Genomic DNA, 27,961 nt, shown 5'->3' with positions numbered 1-27,961 from the left:
CCATGAGTTTACTCTATGGATTTGTCAATTTGGACACTTCATGTAAATGGCATCATACACACTGTGGCCTTTTATGTCTGGCTTGTTTCAATTAACATAATGCTTTCAAAGCTAATCTATGCTGTAGCATGTATCAATACCACATAACTTATGGCTGCATAATATTCCATTGTAGAGGGGCGCCTGAGTGGCTCAGTTGGTTTAGCATCTGCCTTTGGCTCAGGTCATGATCCCAGGGTGCTCAGTGGGAAGCCTGCTTCTCCCTCTCCCACTGCCCCTGCTTGTGTTCCCTCTCTCGCTCTCTCTCTCTGTCAAATAAGTAAAATGTGTTCCCTTTCTCACTGTCTCTCTGTCAAATAAGTAAAAAAAAGTTTTTCCATTGTAGGGATATGCTACACTTGCTTATCTATTAATCAGTTAAGACACTTGTTTCTACTTTTTGGTTTTTTGGCTGTTATGATGCTATGAACATTCATGTACAAGTTTTTGTGTGAACATATGTTTTCTTAAGGCCTTTTTAAAATTTAAGTATAATTAATATATGGTGTTATATGAGTTTCAGGTGTACAATAGGATTCAATAATTTTACATATTTCTCAGTGTTTCATCAAGATAACTGTACTCTTAATTCCCTTTATCTGTTTCACCCCTCCACTCCCCTCCCCGCCTGACCTCCTCTCTGGCAATCATCAGTTTGCTCTCTGTATATGAGTCAGCTTTTCGTTTGTCTCTCTTTTTTCTTTGTTTGTTTTGTTTTATTTAAGTTTCACATATGAGTAAAATCATATATTTGTCTTTTTCTGACTGACTTATCTCACTCAGCTTAAATACCCTAGGTTGATTCATGTTGTTTTGCAAATGGCAAGATTTCATTATTTTTTATGGCTGAATAATATTCCATTGTGTATATACACCACATCTTCTGTATTCTTTCATCCATTGATGGGCATTTGGGCCACTTCCATATCGTGACTATTGAAAATAATGCTGCATTAAACAAAGGGGTGCATATATCTTTTTGAATTAGTGTTTTCATTTTCTTGGGTAAATACACAGCAGTGGAATTACTGGATTTATATGGTAATTCTATTTTTAATTTTTTGAGGAACCTCCATACTGTTTTCCACAGTGGCTGCACCAATTTGCATTCCCACCAACGGTGCACAAAGATTCCCTTTTCTCTACATCCTCACCAACACTTGTTATTTCTTGTCGTTTTTATTCTAGCCATTCTGACAGGTGCAAAGTAATATTTCATTGTGATTTTATTTTGCATTTTCCTGATAAGTAGTGGTGTTGAGCATCTTTTCATGTGTCTGTGGGCCCTCTGTATGTCTTCTTTGAAAAAATATCTATTCAGGTCCCCTGTCCACTTTTAAATTGGATTATTTGCTTTTTTGTGTGTTGAGCTATATAAGTTCTTTATATATTTTTGATATTAACCCCTTATCAGATGTATCATTTGAAAATATCTTCTCTCACTTAGTAGTTCGCCCTTTTTTTGTTGATGATTTCCTTCACTGTGCTAAAACTTTTTTAGTATAGTCCAATAATTTAGCTTTTGTTTCCCTTGTCAGAAAAGAAATAGCTAGAAAAATGTTTCTACAGTTGATGTCAAAGAAATTACTGCCTATGTTTCCTTCCAGGAGTTTTATGGCTTCAGGTCTCACATTTGGTCCTTAATCCATTTTAAGTTTATTTGTGTGTATGATGTAAAACAGTGATCCAGTTTCATTCTTTTGCATGTAGCTGTCCAGTTTTCTCAACACCATTTGTTGAAGAGATTATCGTTTTCCCACTGTATGTTCTTGCTTCCTTTGTTGTAAATTAACTGACCATAAAAGCATGTGTTTATTTCTGGACTTTCTATTCTGGTCCATTGATATTGTGTCTCTTTTTGGGCCAGTACCATATTGTTTTGATTAGTATAGCTTTGTAGTATGTCTTGAAATATGGGATTGTGATACCTCCAGGTTTGTTCTTTTCCAAGATTGCTTTGGCTATTTGGGGTCTTTTGTGGTTCCATACGATTTTAGGATAATTTGTTCTGTGAAAAATGTTGGTATTTTGATAGGAATTGCATCAAATCTCTAGATTGCTTTGGGTAGTATGGACATTTTAACAATAGTGGCTCTTCTGATCCATGAGCACAAACTACCTTTTTATTTGTATTGTCTTCAGTCTCTTTTATCAATGTTTTATAGTTTTCAGAGTACAGATCACCCATCTCCTTAGTTAAGTTTATTCCCAGGTAGTTCATTCTTTTTGGTACCATTATAAATACAATTGTTTTCTTAATTTCTACTTAATAATGTTACTTTGTTATTAGTACATAAAAATGCAATAGATTTCTGTATGTTAATTTGCATCCTGCAACTTCACTGAATTCATTTATCAGTTCTAGCAGTTTTTTGATGGAGTCTTTAGGAATTGTCTCTAGATAGTATCATGTCATCTGCAAATAGTGAAAGTTTTACTTCTTCCTCACCAATTTGGTTGCCTTTTTTTTTCTTGTCTGATTACTGTGGCTAGGACTTCCAGTACTATGTTGAATAAAAGTGGTAAGAGTGCACATCTTTGTCTTGTTCCTGATCTTAGAGAAAAGCTCTCAATTTTTCACCATTGAGCATGCTATGGATTTTTCATATATAGCCTTTATTATGTTGAGGTATGATCCCTCTATATCTACTTTGTTGAGAGTTTTTATTATAAATGGATGTTGTACTATGTCAAATGCTTTTCCTTAATCTATGGAGATAATCATATGGTATTTATCCTTTCTTTTATTAATGTGATGTATCACACTGATCAATTTATGAATTTTGAGCCACTGTTGCATCCCTGGAATGAATCCCACTTGAACATGCTGAATGATTTTTTTAATGGATTGTTGGATCTAGTTTGCTAATATTTGGCTGAGGATTTCTACATTTATGTTCATCAGAGATATTGGCCTGTGGTTTTCTTTTTTTTGTGGTGTCTTTTTCTGGTTTTGGTATCAGAGTAATGCTGGCCTTGGAGAATCAATTTGGAAGGTTGCCCTCCTCTTCTATTTTTTGGATAGTTTGAGGAGAAAAATATTAACCTTTTTTTAAATGTTTGGTAGAATTCACTTGTGAAGCCATCTGGTCCTGGACTTTTGTTTGTTGGGAGTTTTAGGGTTTTTTTGTGGGTTTTTTGTTTGTTTGTTTTTTTGATTACTGATTCAATTTCATTGATGGTAATTGGTCTGTTCAAGTTTTCTATTTTTCCTGCTTCAGTTTTGCAAAGATATATGTTCCTAGGAATTTATTCATTTCTTCTAGGTTGACCAATTTGTTGGCATATAATTTTTCATAGTTCTCTTATAATCCTTTGTATTTCTGTGGGGTTGGTTAGAATTTCTCCCCTTTCATTCCTGATTTTATTTATTTGAATTCTCTTCTTTTTTATGAGTTTAGCTAAAGGCTTATCAGTTTTGTTGATCTTTTCAAAGAATAAGTTGGTTTCTTTGATCTATTCTGTTGTTTTTTAAGTTTCTATTTCATTTGTTTCTGCTCTAATTTTTATTACGTCTTTACTTCTCCTAGCCTTGGACTTTGTTTGTTCTTCTTTTTCTGGCTCCTTTAGGTGTAAGGTTAGCTTGTTTGAGATTTTTCTTGCTTCTTGAGGTAGGCCTGTATTGTTATAATCTTCCCTCTTAGAAGAGCTTATGCTGCATCCCAAAGATTTTGGACCATTGTGTTTTCATTTTCATTTGTCTCCATGTATTTTTTATTTCCCCTTTGATTTCTTGGTTGACCCATTTATTGTTTAGTAGCATGTTATTTAGCCTCCATGTTTTTGTGTTCTTTGCAGATTTTTCTCTTGAGATTGATTTCTATTTTCATACCACTGTGGATGGAAAAGATGTATAATATGATTTCAGTCTTCTTGAATATATCAATTATTTTGTGGCCTAACGTGATCTATTCTGGAAAATGTTGTGAACATATGTTCTCAATTCCCTTGTGTATATACCTAGGAGTGGAATTGCTAGGACATAAGCTAACTCTATTCTAACATTTGAAGAATTGCCAGACTTTTCAAAGTGGGTGCACCATTTTATATTCCCACCAGCAAGGTATAAGGGTTCCATTTTCTCCATATCTTGCCAACACTTGCTATTTTCTATCTCTTTTACTATAGCCATCCTTGTGGGTGTGAAGTGTTATCTCACTGTGGTTTTCATTTACATTTCTCTTACAACATCTTTTCATGTGCATCTTGGCCATTTGTATATCTTCTTTGGGGAAATTTCTGTTTAAAATTTTTGTCTATTTTTCAATTGGGCTATTGGTCTTTTTTCTGTTAAACTGTAAGAGTTCTTTATGTCTTCTGGATACTAGATCCTCATCAGACATATGATTTGCAAATATTTTCTCCTATTCTGTGGATTGTCTTTTCACATTTTTCCAGTTTTATTGAGAAAAATCAACATATATCATCACTTGCTGCTTATTAATCAGCCCTGTCAACATTCATTTAACCATAAAGAGCTTTAGAGGTGTAAGTTTAAGGCATGCAGCATGATGGTTTGATTTTTATATATTGTGAAATGATTATCATAATAGTTTCAACTAATACAACTAATAGCTTCTCATACAAATACAATAAAAAGAAAGAAAAAAAGGAAAAATTTTTCTTCTTGTGAGAAGAAGTCTCAGAATTTACTGTCTTAACAACTTTTCTATATATCATATAGCAGCATTAGCTATAGTCATCATGTTGTACACTACATCTCTAGTACAGACATACCTCATCTTATCACACTTCTCAAATACTGTGTTTTACAAATTGAAGGTATGTGTCTACTTGGCATTGAGCAAGTCTATCAGCACCATTCTTCCAACAGCATTTGCTCATCTCATGTCTCTGTGTCACATTTTGGTAATTCTCATAATATTTTAAACTTTTTCATTATTATTACATTTGTTATGATGATCTGTGATCAGTATGACTTGCTGAAAGCTCAGATGATGGTTAGCATTTTTTTAGCAATAAAGTAATTTTTGAATAAGGTATGTACATTGCTTTTTTAGACCTAATGTTATCACACACTTAACAGATTACGGTATAGTGTACACATAACTTTTTATGCACTGGGAAACCAAACAATTTGCTTGACTCAATTTATTGTGATATTCACTTTACTGCAATGGTCTGGAACCAAACCCACACTATCTCCAAGGCATTCCTGTATTGATATATGCAGTTGTCTTTTAAATCATATAGGAGAAAAAAAAAAGTTACAGTAAACAAAAACTACATTTGTACTGTCTTTTATGTTTACCCATGTAGTTAACAGTGTCCTTTATTTCTTCATGTGGATTCAAGTTACTCTCTAATATCCTTTCATTTCACCCTGAAGGACTTCCTTTAATATTTTTCTGGTAGGGAAGGTGTGCTAACAATGACATCTGTTTTTGTTAATCTTGAATGTCTTAATTTCTCCTTCTTTTTGATGGGCAGTTTTGCCAGATATAATATTCTTGGTTGACAATCTTTTTCTTTCATCACTTTGAATATTTCATCCCACTGCTTCTGACCTCCATGGTGTCTGATTAGAAATCAGCTGTTCATTTTATTGAGGATCCCTTGCATATGGTGAGTCACTTCTGCCTAGATGCTTTCACAATTCCCTTTTTGAGTCTGGTGCTTTCTGTTGTGAAAGGTTATTAATTATTGATTCAATTTCTTTAATAGATATAGGCCTATTCAAATAGTCTGTTTCTTCTTGTGGAAGTTTTGACAGATTGTCTTTCATGGAATTGACCCATTTTATCCATTGACCCAGTCAAATCTGTGGGCATAGAATTTTCATAATACTTCTTTATTATCCTTTTAATACCCATGGGATCTCTGGTGATGTCTCCTCTTTAATTTTTGCTATTTGTAATTTGTATGTTCTTTTTTTCTTAGTTAGCCTGGCTAGAGGCTTAGTGATTTTATTGTCTTTTCAAAGAACCAGCTTTTGATTTTGTTGGATTTTCTCTAGTGATTTCTTGTTTTCAACTTCATTGATTTCTGCTCTAATTTTTATTGTTTGTTTTTTTTTTCCTTCTGGGCACTTTAGAATCAATTTGCTCTTCTTTTTCTAGTTTCCTAAGATGGAAGCTTATTGATTTTAGACCTATCTTCTTTTCTAATTTATGCATTCAATGTTATAAATTTTCCTCTAAGCACTGCTTTCACTGTATCCTATAAATCTTGATAAGTTTAACTTTCATTTTCATTTACCACAGTCACTTTTTAATAACATGATTCTAGCTCTGACATTTCAACATAGTTTGTGTTCCAACATCCTTCCTAAATCTAATGCATCACATCTACAGGATTCTAATGAACTAATTCTTCTCCCACATTTTGGGGGAAGTTTTTCAGTGACATCTTAATTCTGACTTGTGGAACCATTACATGATATTCTTACACAAATGTTTTTCTGTTTCTTTTTTTAATCTGGAAAATACAGGGTTACTACCTATAAGAAAATGCATGTTTGAGTTCAACAAAATCCTGGCCCTTTTAGCAATATCACGTGCTGCTTATTAATCAGCCCTGTCAACATTCATTTAACTATAAAGAGCTTTAGAGGTGTAAAAGCATGCTGGAAAAAATTCAGTTCTGGGAAGAAATATTACCTTCTCTTTTGCCTTGTCGGAAGTGTGAGCACTCTGACAAGTGTTAGATTTGCTTCTAGTTACATAAGAAACCAGCTGTGCCCTGCCCCGGATCTCATCCTGCAAGTCTTATTTGAACAAAAGGGATATACTTGAGACAGTAAATATGTACAAGGGCTCTGTAAATTAGTCTGCTTTGCTTTCAGATCTTAAGTCATCGTGTTGGTAAAATAGTCCTCACCTACTACATTGATTGGCCATCACTGGTAGAGAACAGAGAACTCGTATATGTTCTTCTCTGTATATATCAGAATCCAAAGATCTTGGAATAAAAGATTCAGAAACATGGCATTCCCACACTTGACAGGCCCATGTCTTTACACCAAGAATGCTCGCTTCATCCAACAGTGTGTCACTCACAGCTATATGAACTCCAGACTTGTAGTCAATTGCCTCTCCTGCTTCTCTGTTTGGTCTCTCTAGAGTGCTTCAGTCTTAATAGATCCAAACAAGCTTCATCATGTTTACCCACAAACCTGGTTCTCCTCCAGCATGGTATCCGTCTAGGAGCTTAGCTCTGACACCTATAACTTCTGTACCCCCAAGTCCTGCCTAGTTCAATATCTGAATCTTCCCTCAGATCTGCCCACTTATCACCTCTCACTTACATATCCTAACTCCCTTCCTTCATCGTCACTTGGCCTCCCTCTTTTAATCTGTTTCCCACCCAGTAGCCAAAATGATTTTTTTTTTCAAAGTGATTTTTTTCTAAATGCAAATCTGATTTTATCATTCCATTGCTTAAAATCTTCCAACGGTTTCTTACTGGTCTTAAATGAAGGAATGACATCTCATATGATGACCTACAGACCCAGCATGATCAGGTCCTTGCCTACCTTTCCAGACTCATCAAGGGCCAACTGCTAACTTGATCTCTGAGCTCTACCCACACTCATCTTTTCCAATTCTTCTAAAGTGCTATACTCCCTCCTGGCTCAGGACCTTTGCATGTGCCATTCTGTTGCCTAGCATATACTCTTCCCTTACTCCCACCTCTTCACCTCATTAACTTGACTCCTCAACCCTCAGATATCAGTTCCAATAACATTTCCTCAGTAAAGCATTCCTTGATCCCAGAAAATAAATAGCTCAAGAGCTCACACTTTTCCTTAGTCACACTATTCCAGTTGGTAATTATACTTCCACGCGCATGTCTCACCAAGCAAGAAATGGTACAAGGTGCTGCTTTATGAGCGCCCATTCCATGTCCGTTTTACTTACCATGATGCTCATCATCTAGCACATATAGTAAGCACTCAATAAATGAAAGAAAAAATAGATGGATTAACCTTCTCGTAGACAGCATTACATTCTAACTATGTGATAGCACAGTTCTAAATGTTTTACATGTATTTACTCATTTAAGTCTCACAATAGCCCTGTGGAGTAGGTATTATCATTATCATCCCAATTTTGCAAATAAGGAAACTGAGCCACAGATAATAAATGTCTTGCCAAGTGTCACACAAGAGTGGGGAGAGCCAAGATTAGTATCTTTCTAATTCCAAATCTGTGTACTTCACCAGAACTTAAGGCAACAGAGACATCTGCCTGGTGATTTAATACAATGATAATAAAAACAAGCATTGCCCCCCTCTTCATGTGTTTAAAAAAAAAAAAAGTGCTCAAAACTCCTGAAGAGCTCTTGGTTGGAAATGCCTGTAGGGCTTCAGTGTGCCTCTAGTCCCTTCCTTGTCATTTGACATTGAGTTTGATATTTTGAACCAACCAAATATTGAGAGTCCAATTTGGCATGACTATACAACATGATTAGACTTATTATCTCCAGTGAGTAATAAAATGGCTGTGAAGGTTATTACAAATGAGGAGCTCCTGAAATGATGAGCTGCAGCATCATCCAAAGAAGAGTCAAGTCTCCCTAACTTGGACAAATTCTTGAACGTTTTGTGAAAAAAGCCATCTTTTCATTTGAGAGTCATACCTGGCACACTCAAACACACACACACAGAATGCTCAGATGCATTAACACCAATATCTCTGAACAGCTCAGCACCTCAGGAGTGATCCACATCCTCTTTTACTTTATTAACATCTGCACTGAGGTATAATTGACATACAGTAAACCACACACATTTAAAGTGTACAAACTGATACATCTTGATATATGTATGGTTAAGTTTATATTTATCATCTTGCCATTTGTTTTCTATTGGCCCTATTTGTTCTTGGCTCTCTTTTTCCCTTCTGACAGATCTTGGATTGAGTATTTCTAATTCCATTTTATCTCCTTTGTTGGCTTGTTTTGTTATTTAGTAGTTACTTTAGGTATATAGCAAACATCTTCAATATATCATACCCTAATTTCAATTAACAGTATAGGACTTCATGCACAAGTTTAAGAACCTTGTAATAGCATACTTCCATTTCTCCCTTCCTGGATTTGTTTTTTGTTTTGTTTTGTTTTGCAAAGCATTGGTTTGTTGTTGTTGTTTTAATTGTAGTAAAACATATATAACATAGAATTTATCATTTTAGATATCTTCAAGAGTGCAATTAAGTGGCATTTAGTATTGATATTGTGGTGCAACCATCACCACCATCCATCTCCACAACTTTTTCAGTATCCCAAACAGAAACTGTTTACCCATTAAATAATAACTCTCCATTCCCACTCCCCCAACCCTTAGTAACCACTATTCTACTTTCTGTCTCTATAAATTTGACTATTCTAGGCACCTCATATACGTGGACTCATACAATACTTGTCATTTTGTGTTCGCCTTATTTCACTTAGGGTAACACCTTTGAGATTTATCCATGTTGTAGCCTATGTCAGAATTTCCTTCCTTTTAAAGGTTGAATAATATTCTATTGTATGTACATACCACTGTTTATTTATCCAGTCATCTGTCAGTGGACATTTGGGTTGTTCATCTTTAGAACTTCTAATGCTGCCATTCCTCTCCTGCTTTTATGCTGTTGTTGTCATACATTTTACTTAGACATATGTTATAGACCCCACAGTACACAGATATTATTTCTGTTTAGTCAATTGTCTTTTAAAGATATCTAAATAGAAAAATATTGTATATTTATCCATGTAGTTATCTCCTGTGTTCTCAATTCCTTTGTGTAGCTCCATTATTTCCATTCATTTTTCCATTTAAAAATATCATTATCCTCCTGCCTGAAGGGTTTCCTCTAATATTTCCTGAAGGGCAGATGTGCTTATAATAAGCTCTTTCAGCTTTCATGTATCTGAAAACATCTGTATTTTGCCTTTTTATTTTTGAAAGACATAGACTATAGAATTCTAGGTTGAAAATTTAAAGTACTGAAAGGGAAAAAATGATGTTGCTCCCCTGTCTTTTCACTTGCAACAAGAATTCTGCTGTTGTGGTTATCTTTGTTCCTTTGTATATAACATTTCTTCTTTTTCCTCTAGTTGCTTTTAAGATTTCCTCTGTATTACTGGTTTTGAACAAATTGATTATGATGTCCCTTGGTATACTTTCCCTCATTTTCTTGTACTTGGCATCCATTGAACTTCTTAGATCTGAGTTATAGTTTTCATCAAACTTGGACATTTTTCAATCTTTATTTCTTCTAATATTTTTCTGTTCCCCCTTCTCTCCTCTCCTTGGAAATTCCATCTACATATATATTTTGGCCAGTTGAAGCTCAATGATGCTCTTTTGTTTGTTTTTCGTTTGGTTTTTACTTGTTTATTATTATTCTTTTTCTCTGAGTGTCTCATTTTGAATAGTTCCTATTGCTGTGTCTTCAAGTTCACTAATCTTTTTCCCTGCAATGTCTAATCTGCCATGATCCCATTCAGCATGTTTTCATCTAAGATATTTTCTTCCCTAAAAGCTTTTCATTTCTAAAAGTTCAACATATATCTTTTTTTATTTTTATTTTTTTAAAGATTTTATTTGTTTATTTGACAGAGAGACAGCGAGAGAGGGAACACAAGCATGGGGAGTGGGAGAGGGAGCAGCAGGCTTCCCGCTGAGCAGGGAGCCCGATGCGGGGCTCGATCCCAGGACCCTGGGATCATGACCTGAGCCCAAGGCAGCCGCTTAACGACTGAGCCACCCAGGCGCCGCAACATATATCTTTTTTTAAAAAACTATATCATCCCTGTTCCTACTTAAATTTTTGAACATATGAAATACAGTTATAATAACTGAATTTCTTTTTCTGTCAATCCTAATGTATCAGTTCCCAGTGAGTCTGGATCGGATTGACAGATTATTAAGGGAAATATTTCCTGCTTCTTTTCACACCTGGTAATCTCTGGAAGCCAGTTGTAAATTTCACCTTGTTGGCCACTGGTTGTTTTTGTATTCTTCTAAAGCTTCTGGAACCTTGTTCTGAGATGCAGTTTCATCACCTATAAAGAGTTCTTTCCTCCATGTCTTAATTTGACGATTTCCTCAGAGGGCCTAGAGCTCCACTGAATGCTACTCATTCCCCATTACTGAGGCAAGACCTTCCAAGTAGTCCACCCAGGGCCCCGTGAGTTATGAATTATTACACTAGGGCTGTTAAGAACGGGCACTGTTCCTGGCCCTGTGTGAGCACCAAGCTTTTTCTTTCCAATTCTTCCCAGTGGATCTTTCCCAGCCTCAGGTAATCTCCCCACATGAAAGAGTTCCTCCATATTGAGCCAAATTCTCAAGCAGCGGGGCTCTGCAGATTTCCAGAGTTCTCCTTCCATGTACCTCTCTCCTCTCTGGTAATTTGTCCTATGAAATCTAGATTTCTTGGTCTCCCTGGACTCTTAGCTCTGTCTCCCAGAGCCGGAAGTTTATTGTGCTCCACCTGGAATCCTCCTCCCGACCGCATTGCCTGGAAACTCTCTGAAAGCATTAGGTTGAGATAATCACAGAGCTCACCGTGGATATTCCCTGTATCTCAGGGATCACTGGCCTTCATTTCTTGGTGTCCCGTGTCTTTAAAAACCATTATTTCAGGCGTGCCTGGGTGGCTCAGTTGGTTAAAAACTATTATTTCATATATTTTTGTCATTCCCCCCCCCCCGCCCCCGAGATTTCTCATATCCTACTCTTGGTAATTAAAAGAGGTCAAAATTACCAGTGACTGGAGTATCTGGCCTCACCAACTTCTTATCCTAGGCATCAAGCTGATGAATCATCCCTGCCAGAAATCACCCTCCTGGCCAGCTGGTCTCTGAACCAGTGCACCTAGCCCAGGGGGCGTGTGGGGGTGCTATGCCTGGGAAGATCGACTTTGTCTAATTCACATGAAGGTTTCACATGCAATGGCAGCCCATCTGACCTCCATCCTAACCCATCCCTCTCCAGATGGCTATGCTATCTCCTTTGACCTAGCAGGCCTTGGGCAGCCAAACTTAGGAAATGGCTATGCCTTCACATGAAGCAGACCCTCCTTTGCCTCAATAACACTGTGCTATAGGTGGCAAGAGGAGCAGATCAGACACTCCAAATATGGTCTCTGGGGCCAAAGCAAGGTTATAAAAGTTTCAATGAGTATCCAACAGTGGAAAGGTCCTGACCAAATTTTCCTTTTTAAATAGAAATAGTATATGTGAAGCATCTTTTGAAAATGTTTAGTTTTTAGTTTTGGGGGTGTGTGTGTGTTAGACTGAAATAAAGGGATGATGATCTATCCTTCTATCAATTACTGAGGCCAACAGCTTTTCTGTTTCCTTTAGAAATAGTATCTAAAAATCTTCTGTTAATCCTCAAGACTAACTTCCCCAAGTTTAAATACTCCCTGTTTTAGTCTACTTGTGCTACCACAACAAAATACCATAGACTGGGTGGCTTAAACAACATAAATTCATTTTCTCACAGTTCTGGAGACTGAAAGTCCAAGATCAAGGTGCCCTCAGGGTTGGTTTCTGGTGAAGCATCTCTTTCTGGCTCGTAGACAGTCATCTTCCTACTGTGTCCTCACATAAGTTTTCCTCTGTGCACGCGTGGAAAGAGAGAGGTCTCTGGCGTCTCCTCCTCTTCTTATAAGGACACCAGTCATACTGGATTAGGGTCCCACCCTTATGATCTCATTTAACCTTAACTACCTTTTTAAAGGCCCTGTCTCCTCATACAATCACATTGGGGGTTAGAGTCTCAACAGATGAACTCTGGGGGAACAATTCAGTCCACTGTACTACCCCCCCAATACTTGAGCAGCAGGATCACCATTCTCTTTGTGTACCATGGATGCTGACTTTAACCCAAGGCCCCCTGCTTCATTTTCATGCTCTCAGGATGACAGAGGACTCTTTGGGTTCACATTAAGTATGGTGTCACTACAGGCCCCTCCTTGGGGACCCCGGAGAGCTGGCACTGGCAAAGCAACTGCAGCTGTGCTGCCCCAGACCCACAGCTGGACACCCAGTCACAGTAAAAAGTCACTGTCACAAGGAATTTATCAGGTTGCACAGGGCAAGTTTACCCATGCCTTTAACCTCCTCCTCCCTCTACACATGTCCCTTCCCCACTTCTCCTCTTCAACTGCATCCCTGCCCCAGCTGGTCTGGCTCCTTGCTCTCCTCCCACATTGACACCTCTGTAATATAGGCAGGGTACCAGGAGGCAATACAGCCTGGCAAAGGTTCCCAAACTTTGCTATACATTAGGATCATTTGGGGAGCTTTCAAAACCCTCAATGTCCAAATTGCACACTTTACGGATTCAATCAGAATGTCTGGGGTGAAAGACAGACTTGGATACTTTTACTGAGGAACTAGGTTCTGAATCCTGGTCTCACTACTTCTAGTTCTGTGGCCTTGGGTAAGTTACTTAACCTAAATGGAGCACCTATCTTATAAGATTGTAGGAAGGTTAAATGAGTGAATACTGTGAAGAGCCTAGCACGGGACTTGCCATGTAAGGTATGTGCTGTAAATGTTAACTACCATTATTACCAGAGGTGCCCTAAATGGAACCAGTGCCCTACAGAGGAAAACCATTTACTAACTCAAGAATTCAGAAAGGAGAATCAGTATACTAACTTTCTAACTGTGAAAGGGAAAAGAGTGAGCTAACATTTATCAAATACCTGCTTGGTGCAAAGCATACATTATTTTACTCAATCTTTATAATCCCTCAAGACGGATATAATTACTTAACAGAAGAATAAACTATAGCTTAAAGAGATTAATTTGGGTCAATGCCTAATGATGGAATTGGGATTTGCAACAAGAACTTTCTCACTCCAAACTCAGGTTCCTCTGAATCCTCTTCTCAACTAGGCCTCCAGCTTTGAACTTCGATGTTTGTCTCTGCATCACCCAATTTTAGCAAAAATCCTGCTAAGTCAGTTTAGCCAGAATCCCCGCACCCTCCACATCTGATCAAATATCTCATAGCCCACCACCCCCAGGTGATATCTGGTCATCCTGGCCTGCCTTCAGCAAGAATCCTGTCAGGTAGGTTTAGCCAGAATCCCCTTTTACCCCTGATGTTTCCTCTTAGTAATTTTCCATCCACCAACCCCACCCCGCTCCTTGGCTGCAAATCCCCACTTGTCCATGTTGTAGTCATCACTGAGCCCAGCTTTACACTGAGGCCTCTTCTCCCTAGCAATAGTTACCACCTTCCTGTCCAGCTCGTTTTTCTTGGACAATCTCACACACACACGCACACACACACTCACATTCACTCACTCACATACACACACACATACAAACCATAGCACAACTCTGGAAGAACTCCTCAGGAAACAGCCCTTCATCCCCAACTGGTAACACTATGAACATAAACAGCACCCACCATGGTCTACTTTGTCCACATTGGACTTGGGTGGCTCAGCGACCAGCCTCTGGATCTGGGTCAGAGTGCTGCAGGCTTCCTTCATCTCCCTCCAAATAAGAAACACGTCCTCTCTGACCCCAGCTCCTGGGAAGAGAAACACAGTGTGAGTGGGCGGCTATGGCAAGGCCAAGAACTCTCTGGCAGTCCCAGAGGCCTGCTACACACCAGCCAAGTTTCTAGAACATTTCTGAACATCAAATTCCACTTTCCCCACTAATCTGAGAATCAGAACTGAAATCCCTAAGGAAGTGCTGTCACCTCAAGAAATCATAAATGTAGACTTTAGGATGCAATAAATCTTTGTAAATATTTGTAGCAGCCATAATATTTTAAGATGAATTCCTGATAATACTCAAATAAGATAAAGAATGAAATTATTCAAAAGCACCTAACAAAAGCCAGGGTGGGGAACAGAAATTCAGTGGTATATGAAAGTAATAATTCCTAACCTTTCTTGATTAAATTGAGATTTCCCACTTCTCTGAAAACCACCTTCACAGTCCTTATCTTCCCCTAATGTAAGAAATTATTCTTTGGCCTCCTTTTCTGGATCTCTGCTCTCTTAATTAAGGGTTAGGTTTGGCTGTATGGTATTTTTTTCAAAATGATATGGCTACTTAATATAGATATTAATCTCATTCTCACAATCAATCAATAAAATTTTATCCTATGGTAAGAGGTGCAGGCCCTAAGAGATTAGTAGTTTCCAGAGATTAAGGAGGGTGTTGGAGCAGGAGGGAAGTGGGTACAGCCACAGAAGTGCAACATAAGGGATCCTCTCGTGGTATCTTGACAACATCAATATCAACGTGATGTCTGTGGTAATGTCCTATAGTTTTGCAAGATGCTACCATAGGGGAAACTGGGTTAAGAGCACCTGGGTATCTCTATTATTTCTTAAAACTGTATGTAAACCTACCATTATCTCCACACACCTCTCGATTAGAGCATGCTGCACACACGAGGCCAGTGGTGAATCCAAGAGGCCACAAGAGAGCTTCCCATTTTCAGTGGCATCCATGGGCCCAGCCACTGGCCTGGTACTACTCAAGACATCACAGGGGCTACCAGAGAGTCGCTGCTCTGGGGTTGCTTCTAATATGGTTCTAGTAACAAGAATTTAGCAGATATCGTCTCAATTTTAAAAGCTCCATTCCAATAAAAAGCTTAAAAAATATCTAACTCAATTTCACAGACTGTATACAGTCAGCTCAGAGAACACTGACGATGTTATCATTAAAGTAAGCTAGTCCAAACTCTCTAATGATAAATACCTTTGAGGGTACCTGCTTTGTGCGTGGTATTGAACTCGGGCCTTTCTAAACATTGTCTCTTTCTCTTTACCACAGCTCTGCAGGCAAATTCTACTCTTGTCCTCATTCTACAGCTGTATAGAAACAGAGGCAGAATGAGTCATCCAAGGTCACACAGTCAATGAGTGTCAGAGCAGGGAGTCAAACCCAAGTTGGTCTAACTCTACCAACTCTGCCACCCTGCATGGTTGCCCTAGAGAAGGAATGGATGGTTATAGAGGGTCCCTGCAGCCCCCTCCCTGAGCTGCTACTGAGACCTCCTTACCAAGCCTGTCTATGTAATAGTCCACAGATGCTTGAGATCCTATGTCCACTGAGAATGAGAGACCACCATCAGCCTAAGGGCTGCCCCAAGAGACTCATCTACCCAGGGTGAAAGGACTAACCTTAAGCCACCAGGACAGACCAGGGCAGACCATAGTTGATGTTTCTGACATTCAAATGTAGTCAAGAAGGGCAGGGCGGAAGTAAGGGGATGCCAGGGATCTGGCCCTCCCGAAGCTGGCCAGGTGGAGTAAGAGAGTATTAAAAGCTGTATTCATAAAGAAGCAAGTGACAAGCCCTGCCAGATATGGAGGACCACTGTGGCTCTACAGCCATCAATAGTCCAAGGAGTGAAACATGATGTATACACAGCTCCGTGCTGGAACTCTAAAAATGTCGCAACCTGCTGCCAAATGCAAACCTTAAGCCCACAGGACTTTCTGACTGGTGCAAAAGCAAAACTGATTTCCAGCTGCTTACTGTAGCACAGAGGTGTTAAGTAGCAGAATCCTCTCTTTAAAAGTTTTGAATGAGTCAAGGCTTGTCAATTTCCATTCCCCCCCCCCCCACTTGTCAATAGTATCTTAAGAGGCAGTGAACCACAGGTCAGCAACAAAGGAAAAATTCAAGAAAACTGAGTTGCTCTTGATGATCCAGAAACAGGACAGTGTATTTAAGGGGCAGTAAGTGACAGCATGCTCCCTGTGCAGGTAGTAACCAGATTATCAATACACCGGTTTAGTCATTATAATTAGGCAGCTACAGAGTCCTATGCTGGTGATCAGAAAAAAAAAAAAAAAAAACAAACTCAAAACTGTCCATTTAACCAGGTTTGCTTTAAAAACAAAACAAGAAAAACTGCAGAGCAATAAAAAGCATAACTTAGGATGTAGAGGTTTTATTTCGTTATTCCACAGGCAGTGAGGAAGGGCTGCCATTTTTAGCAGGGTCACTTCTAAGGGACTCAGCTGGGATATCAAGCAGTTGCAGCCCAGGGAGACAGCCCTACTGAAGACCGAGAGGATGGAGGACAAGGCACAGGAAATCCCAGTATTCAGAGAGCTCTGTGAATTTAGATGCCATAGGCTAAACCAGAGAGGAGACAAAATCATGAGGAAGCCACACGGATTTTGATCACCAAGGTACAAGCCAGCCAAGATCTGCTATGCACAGAAGCAGGATATGGTTCCTCAAAGAGACATCCAGACAAACTACAAAATCTTCCAACCCAAACGTCCCCCTCCTGCACCAAGCCCTGATATCTCCCATGTGCCATGAGGTAGCAATTTGAAGGCTCACAGAATTCTGACACCAGCTGGGAGAGATGTCATATTAAGCTGCTGTTTTTCATTAGCACCTGGTATTGATTTCTCAAAATGGCTGGTTTAACAAACGAAATGAGCCCCAGGTCAGGTATGTTTTGATACGTCAGGGGAACACCACCTCCCTGTCAAATCTTCCATGTCTCACCTACAGGATAAAGTCCAGTTGTCAGAGTACAATTCATTAATTACTCATTTGGCAAATATTTGTCGAGCACTTACCATGTGGTAGATGGGCACTGCCAGTGCTGAGGGCCCTGCTCCCTGCGTTGCAATCGAGTCCAGGGTTCAAGGCTCTATAACATTCCCAAATGCTCTGCCACCTGGTCAGGGCACTGTCCTCCCAGCCCTCTAGGGCCCCTGTATGCCACTATCTTCACCATCAGGAAACCCAGAGCTCTCCACTGCACTCGCCCCACCCTTCATTCAAGGCATTGTCCAGCCTCTGCCATCAAGGTTGGCCCAGCCATCCTAGCAAACAGTGATCGGCCTCCAGCTCCTTCTCAATCCCATGGAAGGCATTAGCCACAACCACCGTTCTCAGTCCTTTTGCTTTCAGGACACACTCTCAGGTGCCCCTCTCCCCCATTAGATAGGCTGACAGTATATGCAATTCCTGGCTGCCTGTCACCCCAACCTCCAATTCCAAGGAGGACAAAGAAGCATCAGTCAGTGATGGTGAACTAGTATTTGCATGACCTTGGATCCAGTCTAATTTAAGTCAATCCTTCACAAACATGATGCTTTATTTTTAGTACGCAGCTGCTTACAACATAGCTCACCACTCAGCAGTATGTCCCCGGTCATTGTGCTATCAAGAGCTGTGGTCTAAAGCTCTCCTATGATGTGAGCACGCAGGCTTGGATTACTGCTTATGTTCACACAGGCTGACTTTGCTCACTAGATTGTAAACGTCTTGAACGTAGGGACAATGTCTTTTCTTTCTTTGTATCCTCCACGGCACTTAGCACAAGATCCAGTGTTTTCAGCAAGAATTCTTGTCCTTCCTTGCTTTTATTGTCCTTATTACAAAGAAACAACCAGAACCAAATACATTCTTTCTTTGGGGAATTGCCCCACTTCAGGACTGACAGGTCCCAATATTGCAAGAAACTCTTCTGAGTGGTATATAACAGACTCACGTCACTTGAGCATATGACTGTGCCCTAGGTATTCCAGACCTTAACGGTGACATGCCCTCAAGAGCAGTAAGTCCCTTCCTCTTAGATCCTCCTGCCACAGCGACACAAGGCTCCCCCCACGTATCTGAAACACTAGCATCCCAACGGCAGGAGGGGAAAGGCAATTCAAAAAGCAGCTAGGGGTGACACTGGTCCCAGGACAACCTAATGTAGCACAGGGAGAGGGCAAGCCAGAAACTAAAAACACCATCAGCAGCCCTGAGTTCCAGACCCCTCCCTAATCCCAGCACCGGCTCATCTGTCTGTGGCCCTTCCCCATTGCACAGGACTCCTGGGTGCAGAACTGACCCAGATGGGTAGAGACTGCTGTCTGCTGGAGCCCTAAACTCCTATTCAGCTATGAGGATCTAAAAGAACTGAACAGAACTATCAAAAGGCAGTATTTTCAGGGAAAAGCAGCACATGCTTCTATTTACAGAAAGCAATACAATGTGTTTCTTAAACTAAACTATGAGGGGACGAAAATCCCCAGAGATCTGAAATTATAATAAGGGTCTGATGCAAGGGGACAATGACATCCATAAAGGTACTGCAAGTGGTGAAATCAGTAGTTTCTGTTGCAATGGAAAATCCCCGCTTACTTGTGTTAAATTATATATTAAGCTGCTTTGGTGTTGAGAGGTCACTGAACACCTTCTGGCTTGATCTGGCCCCACCGCCCCAACCACCAAGGTGCGTGGGCAGCTGCACTCAGTTGCCCTGTGGAAATTAATCACTGATTAGTTTAAAGAAAATAGAGTCATTTCGCTATCTGGATAAACGTCTAGCATTTTCCTGGAGCAATGAATATACATGTTTCACAAGGGCCATGATGTCTTAAAAGCAATTTCAAATACCATGTGTGGGCAACTCTTAATAAGTGGGTGTGAGCCTATCTCCTGGGGCCTCTCTCTTCTAAGTGGAACACCATAAAGTGCAAATGTAATGCAGTCTAATCATCCAACATTCACCTAGAAAACTTGAATATAAGCCATCATTATTCTCCACCAAACTCAGCAAGAAGGATGACCCCAGGCTCTGGGTGCTACCGGGCAAGCAGGTGATAAAGACCCGGGCACAGGGATAGAGAAGCAATATCTGAAGAAACAATGTCTAAATGCCCACAATAAAGTTTGGCTGAATAAATCTATTCTATTTAGAATAGGCAATACCCTTTAAAAGGCACCAAATCAAGAGGTGTTTTAATGAAATGGTAAATTCAGGGGAACTTTCCTTCAGAGAAAATTTGTTAAAATTGTTGTTTCTCAGCTTTTCCATCACAAAAAGGCCTGAACTTCTTTTTGGTTCTAAGGGATCTACAGTGCACGAAATGAACGCAAGACGGTCACAGAGCTGCTCCCTGATTTCTATCAACCAACCCTGAATCAACAGAGAAACAGTAAGGCTAGGATTACTGTTTGAGGGAGCAACCCCACACTAGCATCTGCTCAGCCTTCTGTCCTCAACCAAAAGCCCATTTTTGTGAAATGGGTCATGTGGGCTACCAGAGACTGGGTCTCCCTCCCAAGTTTTAGCAGGCTAATTATTTTCTTCAAACTCACAAGACACTGACCTAGGACCCAGGAAGCCAATTATTTTAAAATATCCTCTTCTCAATAGGACATCTTCTTAGAGAATTGTTGTTCAATCATTTATTCAACCAAACTCATTCAATATCTATTATATCTGAGCACTGGAAATACAGAATGAACAGGAAACAGTCCAAGCTTTTAAGGGGCTCTCACTCCAGTGTGGTCTTCCCAAAGTGTGGTCCTCAGAACATGTGTCAGAACCCCCCAATGTGCTTATCAAAGTACAAACTCCTAGGCCATACCCTAGACTTATTCTGAGTGGGGGGGCGGGGGGAGACTCGAGGAAACTGTACTCCTGAAAGCATCCCAGTGATTCTTTTGCAACAAAATTTTGCAAAGCTTTAGTCTAATAGGTGAGACAGGCATGTAAACAAATTATTTCTATACAAAATATTCTTGGAGAAAAAAAGTTGAGTCATTTCTGGGAACAATATTCTAATACCCTGATGTCCCTATTCCTGCCCTAAAGAAGTGCTCTCCCCAAAGAAGTCAAAGTTCTTTTTCCCCTTCAAAGTGCTGGAGAATCCCTGACATACCATCTTCTAGATACCCATTCCAGGCCATTCTCACTGATATGGTTCATTACATTCCACTATTTCTAATAGTGCTGTTTATTTTAGATTAGATGTCTTTTATAATGCCTGCTTCCGGCTGATGCATCAAGGGGGAGAAAGAGGGGAAAACTAAAATTTACTACGTGCCTACTATGTGGCAGCCACTGTGCTGGGCACTTAAACATACTGCCTCATTTACTCTCACAATGATCACGAATAAGTAGGGATCATCACCCCCATTTTACAGATGAGCGAAGTGTGGTTCAGAAAAATTAAGAAACTTACCCAAGGCCACACAACTAATAAGTAGTGCAGTCAGGTCTGTCTCCAAAGTTGCCCATTCTCTTTCTACAGTGGAACACTGTCCTTGTGTGCCCTCGTAAATGATCACAACACAAGATCTATGTAAGCAAATCTCATCTGTTAGGGTGTTGGTTGTTTTTAGTTTCTTTCAAGGGGCTTATAGACTCATCTCTTCCTGGGAGGGAAAGCACCCAGTCTGTAATTCTGATGTGTAGGTGATGATGGTTGGTGAGCTGATCTCCAAGGCCAGGGCCTCCTGTGAGATTCTGATGAGCAGCAACCCACCCCTGCCGGCTTAGCTGGCATGTGCTTGCGCTGGGATTGGCAGTCACCCACGGCACAGCCTCATGGGGTTAGTAGCTCTGAGAGCTCTCAAGTGTTGGACTTGTGCTATCTGCATGTTTGTCTCCCTTACCCAACTGTGATTTCCTTGAAGACAGAACTATGTTGATCCATTTTTATAACCACTCTCCCTGGTACATCCCTGACAGCTGGCAGACACTTCCAAATAGGCTGTTCCCAAGCATAAACTTCCTGAGGAGAGGGACTTCCTTTTTCATCACTGGATCCCCAGAGCTCAGCACAGTGCCTGATTTTCAAAAGCAAATGTGCCCTCAAATCAGGGCATGTTTATTCAAAGGTAATCAGAAATTGACACCAGTTCTTATTTAGTAATTCATTTTAATTCTTAAGAGATTCTTGAGGGATTTCTCTATGCCATATGTTTTGTTAGGTGATGCAAGATGTCTGGACCCACTCAATTATTTCAGTGGGATTCTAAAAGATTGATTGTGTTGGTGACCAAAGAACTGGGCTGAGCCCACCACTGCCCCATGCCAAGAAAGGACGATAGTGAGCAGTGGAGGCATCCTGGGGACAGGCTATACTGCAACTGGGAGCTGAGAATAACAAGGAACCCAGGATATAAATGCGGAATGGGGGAAGGAATACAGTGGTTCCCTGCCCTGAAAGCGTCTTACTCTCTGGTTAGGAGAAGTAGACCTTCACACATACCCAGGTGTAGGGAAGAAGAGGGTGGAGGTGGGAAATTCTTAAATCCTAAACTGGACTCCTGGAATTATGATGGGAAGGAACAACTTTTAAATCATCAAGCAGAAGCATAATTGATATTCTAAGAGTTTGAGGTTCCCTGAATAGGAACCTTGTCTTTTATGCCTTCAGAATCTCCTCCTCAGCCCTAGTGAGCCTCTAAAGACACACAAAAGGTGTTGAACAAAGGGTTGTTAACTAACCAGAGCCCTGACTCACAGAAATTCAAGGCAAACCATTATGGGAAGGAGCAGGACTCTGGAGATAATTAAAGTCTCTCAGCCTTGAAAACTGTAATGTGGCAACAATTTTGGAAGTGCAGCTCCATCCACTGAATTAAACTGAGTTCTAGGGGGAAGGAAGACCTCTGAGAGAGCCTCCTGCTGTCAGTAAGTTATAATCAGTGCTTCTAAATTAAATCAGAGATTAGAAACAAAGAGGCAATGCCAAGCCTGAGTGATGGGCCAGTAAACTTTAAATATCTAATTAAAGATCGGAAGTGCCTTCCAAGAACATAACTTGGTTATTTTTTTTCTCTCCAAGCCTAACAGCCCGAACATATCTTAAAGTAAATAAAATTTGGTTTCATAATATTTAGTTTTAGTTCATGCATTTATCTTCACCAACACACACAAAAAGTACAGTTTCCAAAGGGAGAATCAGCCAAATTTTTACAGCTACACCATTTTTGGACTTCAGAATAAAACTAGCTGATCTGAGCAGCTTTTCTGACACCATTTTGCCAGGAATACTAGACCCAAACAAAAACACTCTCAGAAAAACAGTACCCTTTCCTATTACCTGATATTCCTTTTTATTTATTCTTTGAAAAGTCTTTCTCTTAGAGACAAGAGCCAATATGGCGGTAAGTGCAGTGAACCCCGTTTGTAGTTCTACTCAATTAGGGGCTGGCCAGCGAGCAATGTGGAGGGCCCAGGGCAGTACTGCTCAGTGGGAAGGACGATGATGAATCCATTAGTGATGCCTGACATGGGTGCAGGTATAAGTGAACGATGTTGTGCTGCCCAACCCTGACCTCCTGGAACCATGAGACGGTCCTGAGCTGGTAGCTCTTTTGGTTGTGTGTATGGAACTATGTTGAAGTTACAACTGTGCCCCGAGTGTCTGCCGTTTGCCTCCCCCTCTTCCTCTTTCTCCTCCTCTTCCTCCTCTTCTTCTTCCTCCTCCTCCACCTCCTCCTCTGGCTTGAAGTGGGAGCTCAGAGCTCTGACCATGGCTGTCAGCCTGGATGCTTATTCTACCACAGGAGTGCCTCGAATTTCCAATTCTGAAGAGCCTGACATCAAATAAGTCCATTGTTCACATCACCAATCAGTCCAGAGCCCAGGATAGCTACATCAAATGCCAAAATTCTTTCCTTTTCTTAGGCTGATGCCAGGCCCTTAAGAGGACATTTTTCTCTAACATGATTTTCCTATTCCATATTTATAGTTTCGGTTTAATTAAATTTTTCAAGGGTAAAACCAGAAGAGAGAACTAATACAAAAGATGAGGTCTGCTCCAAACCCAAGAGATCAGAAGCCCTTTTTCCTCCTAAAAGTCCTCAAACCACCAAATAGACCCCTCACTTTAGGCCCACAGGGCTTTCACAACCTAAGGAGTAGCCAGCTTCTCACAGAATTAGGACTGTACCCTTTAAAGATACAGTTTCTGGAAAGCACCAGCACCTTCCCCAAAGAGCAATAACCCAGACCCCATCCAGAAGAATCTACGTGAAGCTTCTGAGAATTGAAAACTACCACATCCAATTTACAACTATTCTTGCACCATTCGAGCTCCTCCCTGAGCCCAGTCTGACAGCAGGGAAGTAGGAGAAAGTCATGTCCAGAAAAGGCCCCACAGAATGGGTGCTTCTGAAGGAGGCCAATCCCTAGTATCAACCTTGAAAATGGACCTTCCTCCTATCAGGACATAGTTGAATAGTACAGTATTCACTTCCTGGATCCAAATTCCAATTCTCATTCATCACTGTGAATGAAATAGTATCATGACTATTATAAAAATATTCTTTATGACAGAGGCTTTTGTATCTTGTCAGATTGTTTTACTTTCTAGAACCAATGTCTACAATAAAAGCCCACTTGGAATCCCAAAAGGAAACTAGCACTAATTGGATGCCAATTTTGTACTAAACATTTCCATGTGTGTTACATGTTTTAATTTTCCCAAAAGCCATGAGGTAAATGCTATTATTACCATTTTTACAACTGAGGGAACATAGTTTAGAAAGGTTAAGTAACTTGCTAAGGTTACACAAGTAGTTAGTAGCAAAACTAGGGTTTGAATCCAGGTATGGGATTCCAAAGTTGATTCACTTCCCAGCAGACACTGTTTTCCAGAGCCAAAAATGAACCACACAACAACAAAAGATTGTGATAGCTTCCGTTACTGTTCGGCAAAAATTTACTTCCCTCTCCATCCCATTGACATTGGACTTAATCATGTAATTGGCTTTGGCCAATGGAATGCTAGTGGACATGACATGAGCAGGGCCCTTAAACATGGCTGCATGGTTTGGCTTGACTCTTGTGCTCATGCTATTCACTACAATAAGAATATATCCTGGATAGTGCTAGTTAAAAAGGACAAGTCCATCCTAGATTAACCAAACTGCAGTTGACCTATAGACCGGTGATCAAGAAATAATGACTGAAATCTTTCCAAATTTGATGGAAACTATAAACCAGCAGGTCCAAGAAGCTCAAAAAACCCCAACTACAAGATACACATCATTAGGATTGAAAAGAAATGGTGAGGGGCTTCAGAAGGCAAAAGGAGAGACAGAAGGGAAAAGCCAGGGAGGATGTGTGTCAGTCTTTTCTCAACCTCCAGAGGGTCAGTAGCATTAAAAGTCATACCTAATGAAGAGTGTGAGAGATGAGTAGTAGAAGGAAATAAATAAAGGAGCTGAATTTTCATGTGGGAATGTGGGGAAGTGTGGCTAATGTGGGGAAAATTTTCATGTGGGAATGTGGGGAAGTATGGCTAATGTGGGGAAAACCACAGTACAGGCGACCAGAGGATCGCAGAGGGCAAGGGGAACAAAAGGATATGCCTCCTCCCATAAAAATTCTCCCATAAAACAAATCTAGGGGAAAGATCTTAGACAGCACCTGGCCACAGAATCAGGGTTAGAGGCAATCTCCTCTTGATCCCTGAGGTGGGCAGCCACCACCATCTGCACAAGTGCTCAAGCGGGGCTGACGTAGTAGGTGCCATGAACCCTAGTCCCCTTCCTGTCCTCTCTCTAAATATTCTTGACAGTCAAAGAAGATGGGCCTTAAACTCTTGGGAGGTAAGGTAAGAACAACTTAAAATGCCATGTGATATTTAATGTACCATCCTAAGCAGCCTCTGTCAAAACAATGGAGAAGCTTTCCATCACCTGAAAAGAATAGTCCTAGAAAAATAAACAGGAAAAATTTCAGTGTGGAGGGAAATTCTTCCAAGGAATTAATGTACATACAAGAACCCAAAGCAAGCACAGAATAAAGGACTATACATAATATATCAATTGTTGTCTTTGCAAGAAACAAGACAAAAGTGCTCTCAGCCTACAACGTTTTTACTTTCTTAAGGGAAGAGGCTGATGTAAGGAATTATCCCAAAATACAAAGCCTAAAAGCTGGTAATAATTTATGCATAATTAACTTAATTTGCAGATATGATTACAATTTATTTATCAAACCCATTATGAGAAATGCAGATTCCTATAAATATCTACTTGCCAACAAGTATCAAATGTCAAAATTAAAGGAAATCAGAATTTGTAGCAATGTATCTAGTTTATCCAGTCTCTTATTAGTTTAAGTCGGAGCACTCTAAATGACTTTGGAAACTTTAGAGAATAACTACGGCCTTTTACATCTCTACTTGATAATGGGTAAAAATGCCACATTATTGTTCCAAATTTTTTTAAGGCTTTAATACACTGACAAGCTGTAGTAAGCAAAACACTGATACAGCTCAATCTTTTGTTTTGCTTTCAAATCGTACCACTGGACCTCCTCAAAACTGTACTAATAAACAGTGTAGGGGGAGGAGTGGAGAAAAGAAAAAAGAGAAAGGAAGGAAGAAAAATATATTGGGAGCAAAAAATAACCTTAAAATGTCCGCGGATATTGTGAGAAAACAAGTGTTCCACTGAATAAGACAGTACAGAAACCAAGTACACATGCGCTCTCCCCTCAGAAGATTCAGTCCAGCAACACAGGAAATGAAGATTTATTTGGATAATAGCAAATCCGTTTTTCACACCTACAGTAAATATACAGGGCAGAACGAGAAACAAATTAATGTTAAAAGGTCATCACCAGAAAGGGAAGACTAGAATAGGAAAGGGCAATGAAGCAGGGTAGATGGGCCAGGAGCAAGCCTACACCTGGGAATACAATATATTACAAAGGAAGCCACATACATCAGTGAAGAAAGGTAAAGGTTCATGAGTGAACAAGGTGAATTCAGCTGTTAGCTATTTAGGAAAAACCCGTTTACATCCTTACATTACACCACACCTCAAAAACAAACCTAGAGGGAACAAAAAGATCTTTGTTTTCATTTTCAACTCAGGCCAAAAAGGACCAAATGGAAAAGAGATGGAATCACAAAGGAGCTATACGATTTACAGACTGGACTTGCTATGTAAATCTTAAGGTGCATATAAATGATTGCCAAAATGAAAAGGAAAACAATAAGTAGGATAAATTATCAATAAGTAATAATACTAATGAGTTAATGTCATCAATATACAAAGAGTTCACAGGAAGTGATAAGAAACACAAGCCCCCAGCAAATAAATGGGCAAAAGACAAGCAGGCAATTCATAAAAGAAGTTAAATACAAAAATATCCAATTCCACTACTACTATTCACTACTGATGACATTAATTTCTTCATCAAAGAAATTCAGATAGAAATGAGGTAACTATTTTTATGCTAATTCAGGTTCTGTGAAATGGGGATTCCACATACACTGTTGATGTGAGTTACATCATTTTAAAAGTTTTTAGAAAGCAAGTCCATGTGAAAGATTAACCCAAAATGTTCAGACATGTTGATCCAGTATTCTCATTCCTGCAAATCTATTCCCGAAAAGAGTCTAAAATACAGGGGGAAATACACCACAGAAAAAACGCTGTATTATCTCTAATAGCAAAAAAATTCAAACTTACCCAAATGTCCAACAAGAAGTGATTTACAGAATTATAGTATACCACTTTAATAAAGTACAGATGACCCTTGAACAAAATGGGCTTGAACAATGTGGGTCCACTTATACACAGATTTTTTTTGATACAGTACAATACTGTAAATGTATTTTCTCTTCCTTATGATTTTCTTAAAACATTTTCTTTATTCTAGCTTACTTTATACAAGAACACAGTATAAAATACATATATAACATAAAAATAAACGTGTGAATCAACTGTTATCAGTAAGGCCTCTGGTCAACAGTAGGCTATTAGTAGTTAAGTTTCAGGGGAGTCAAAAGTTACATGTGGATTTTTCACTGCCCAGGGGGTTGGTGCTCCTAATCCCTGTGCTATTCAAGGGTCAACTGTACTATGTATCTTTTAATATCACTTACAGAAGTTTTTTAAGAACATAGAAAAATACTTGCTATAATATTAAGGAAAAATGCAATATTCAAAGCGGTACATAATAGTGATGCTTTAAATTTTTTTAAGTATACATTTTTTTTTCTTTCACTAGTTTTCTTTTTCTTTTTTCTAGGTTTTTTTTTTATTATGTTATGTTAATCCCCATACATTACATCATTAGTTTTAGATGTATTGTTCCATGATTCATTGTTTGTGCATAACACCCAGTGCTCCATGCATTCTATAAGTATACAATTAAGAGGACCGCAAGGAAATACACCAGTATATTCAACAG

The 27,961-nt window shown here is 39.6% G+C and overlaps 1 protein-coding gene across 1 annotated transcript in view; it reads right to left on the bottom strand.

Annotated features, from left to right (window-relative positions):
* The window catches only part of VWA3B (von Willebrand factor A domain containing 3B), a 208,277-nt gene that overhangs the window by 132,910 nt on the left and 47,406 nt on the right, over nucleotides 1-27,961 (bottom strand). The window contains exon 7 of the mRNA XM_021701230.1: nucleotides 14,426-14,551. Coding sequence (XP_021556905.1) covers nucleotides 14,426-14,551 — 126 coding nt within the window. The remainder of the gene's footprint in view (nucleotides 1-14,425; nucleotides 14,552-27,961) is intronic.

The sequence above is a fragment of the Neomonachus schauinslandi genome, chromosome 10 (assembly GCF_002201575.2).
Source record: "Neomonachus schauinslandi chromosome 10, ASM220157v2, whole genome shotgun sequence".
NCBI classification, from domain to species: Eukaryota; Metazoa; Chordata; class Mammalia; order Carnivora; family Phocidae; genus Neomonachus; species Neomonachus schauinslandi.
The sequence above is the reverse complement of the archived record's forward strand: the minus strand, read 5'-3'. Positions and strand labels throughout refer to the sequence as shown.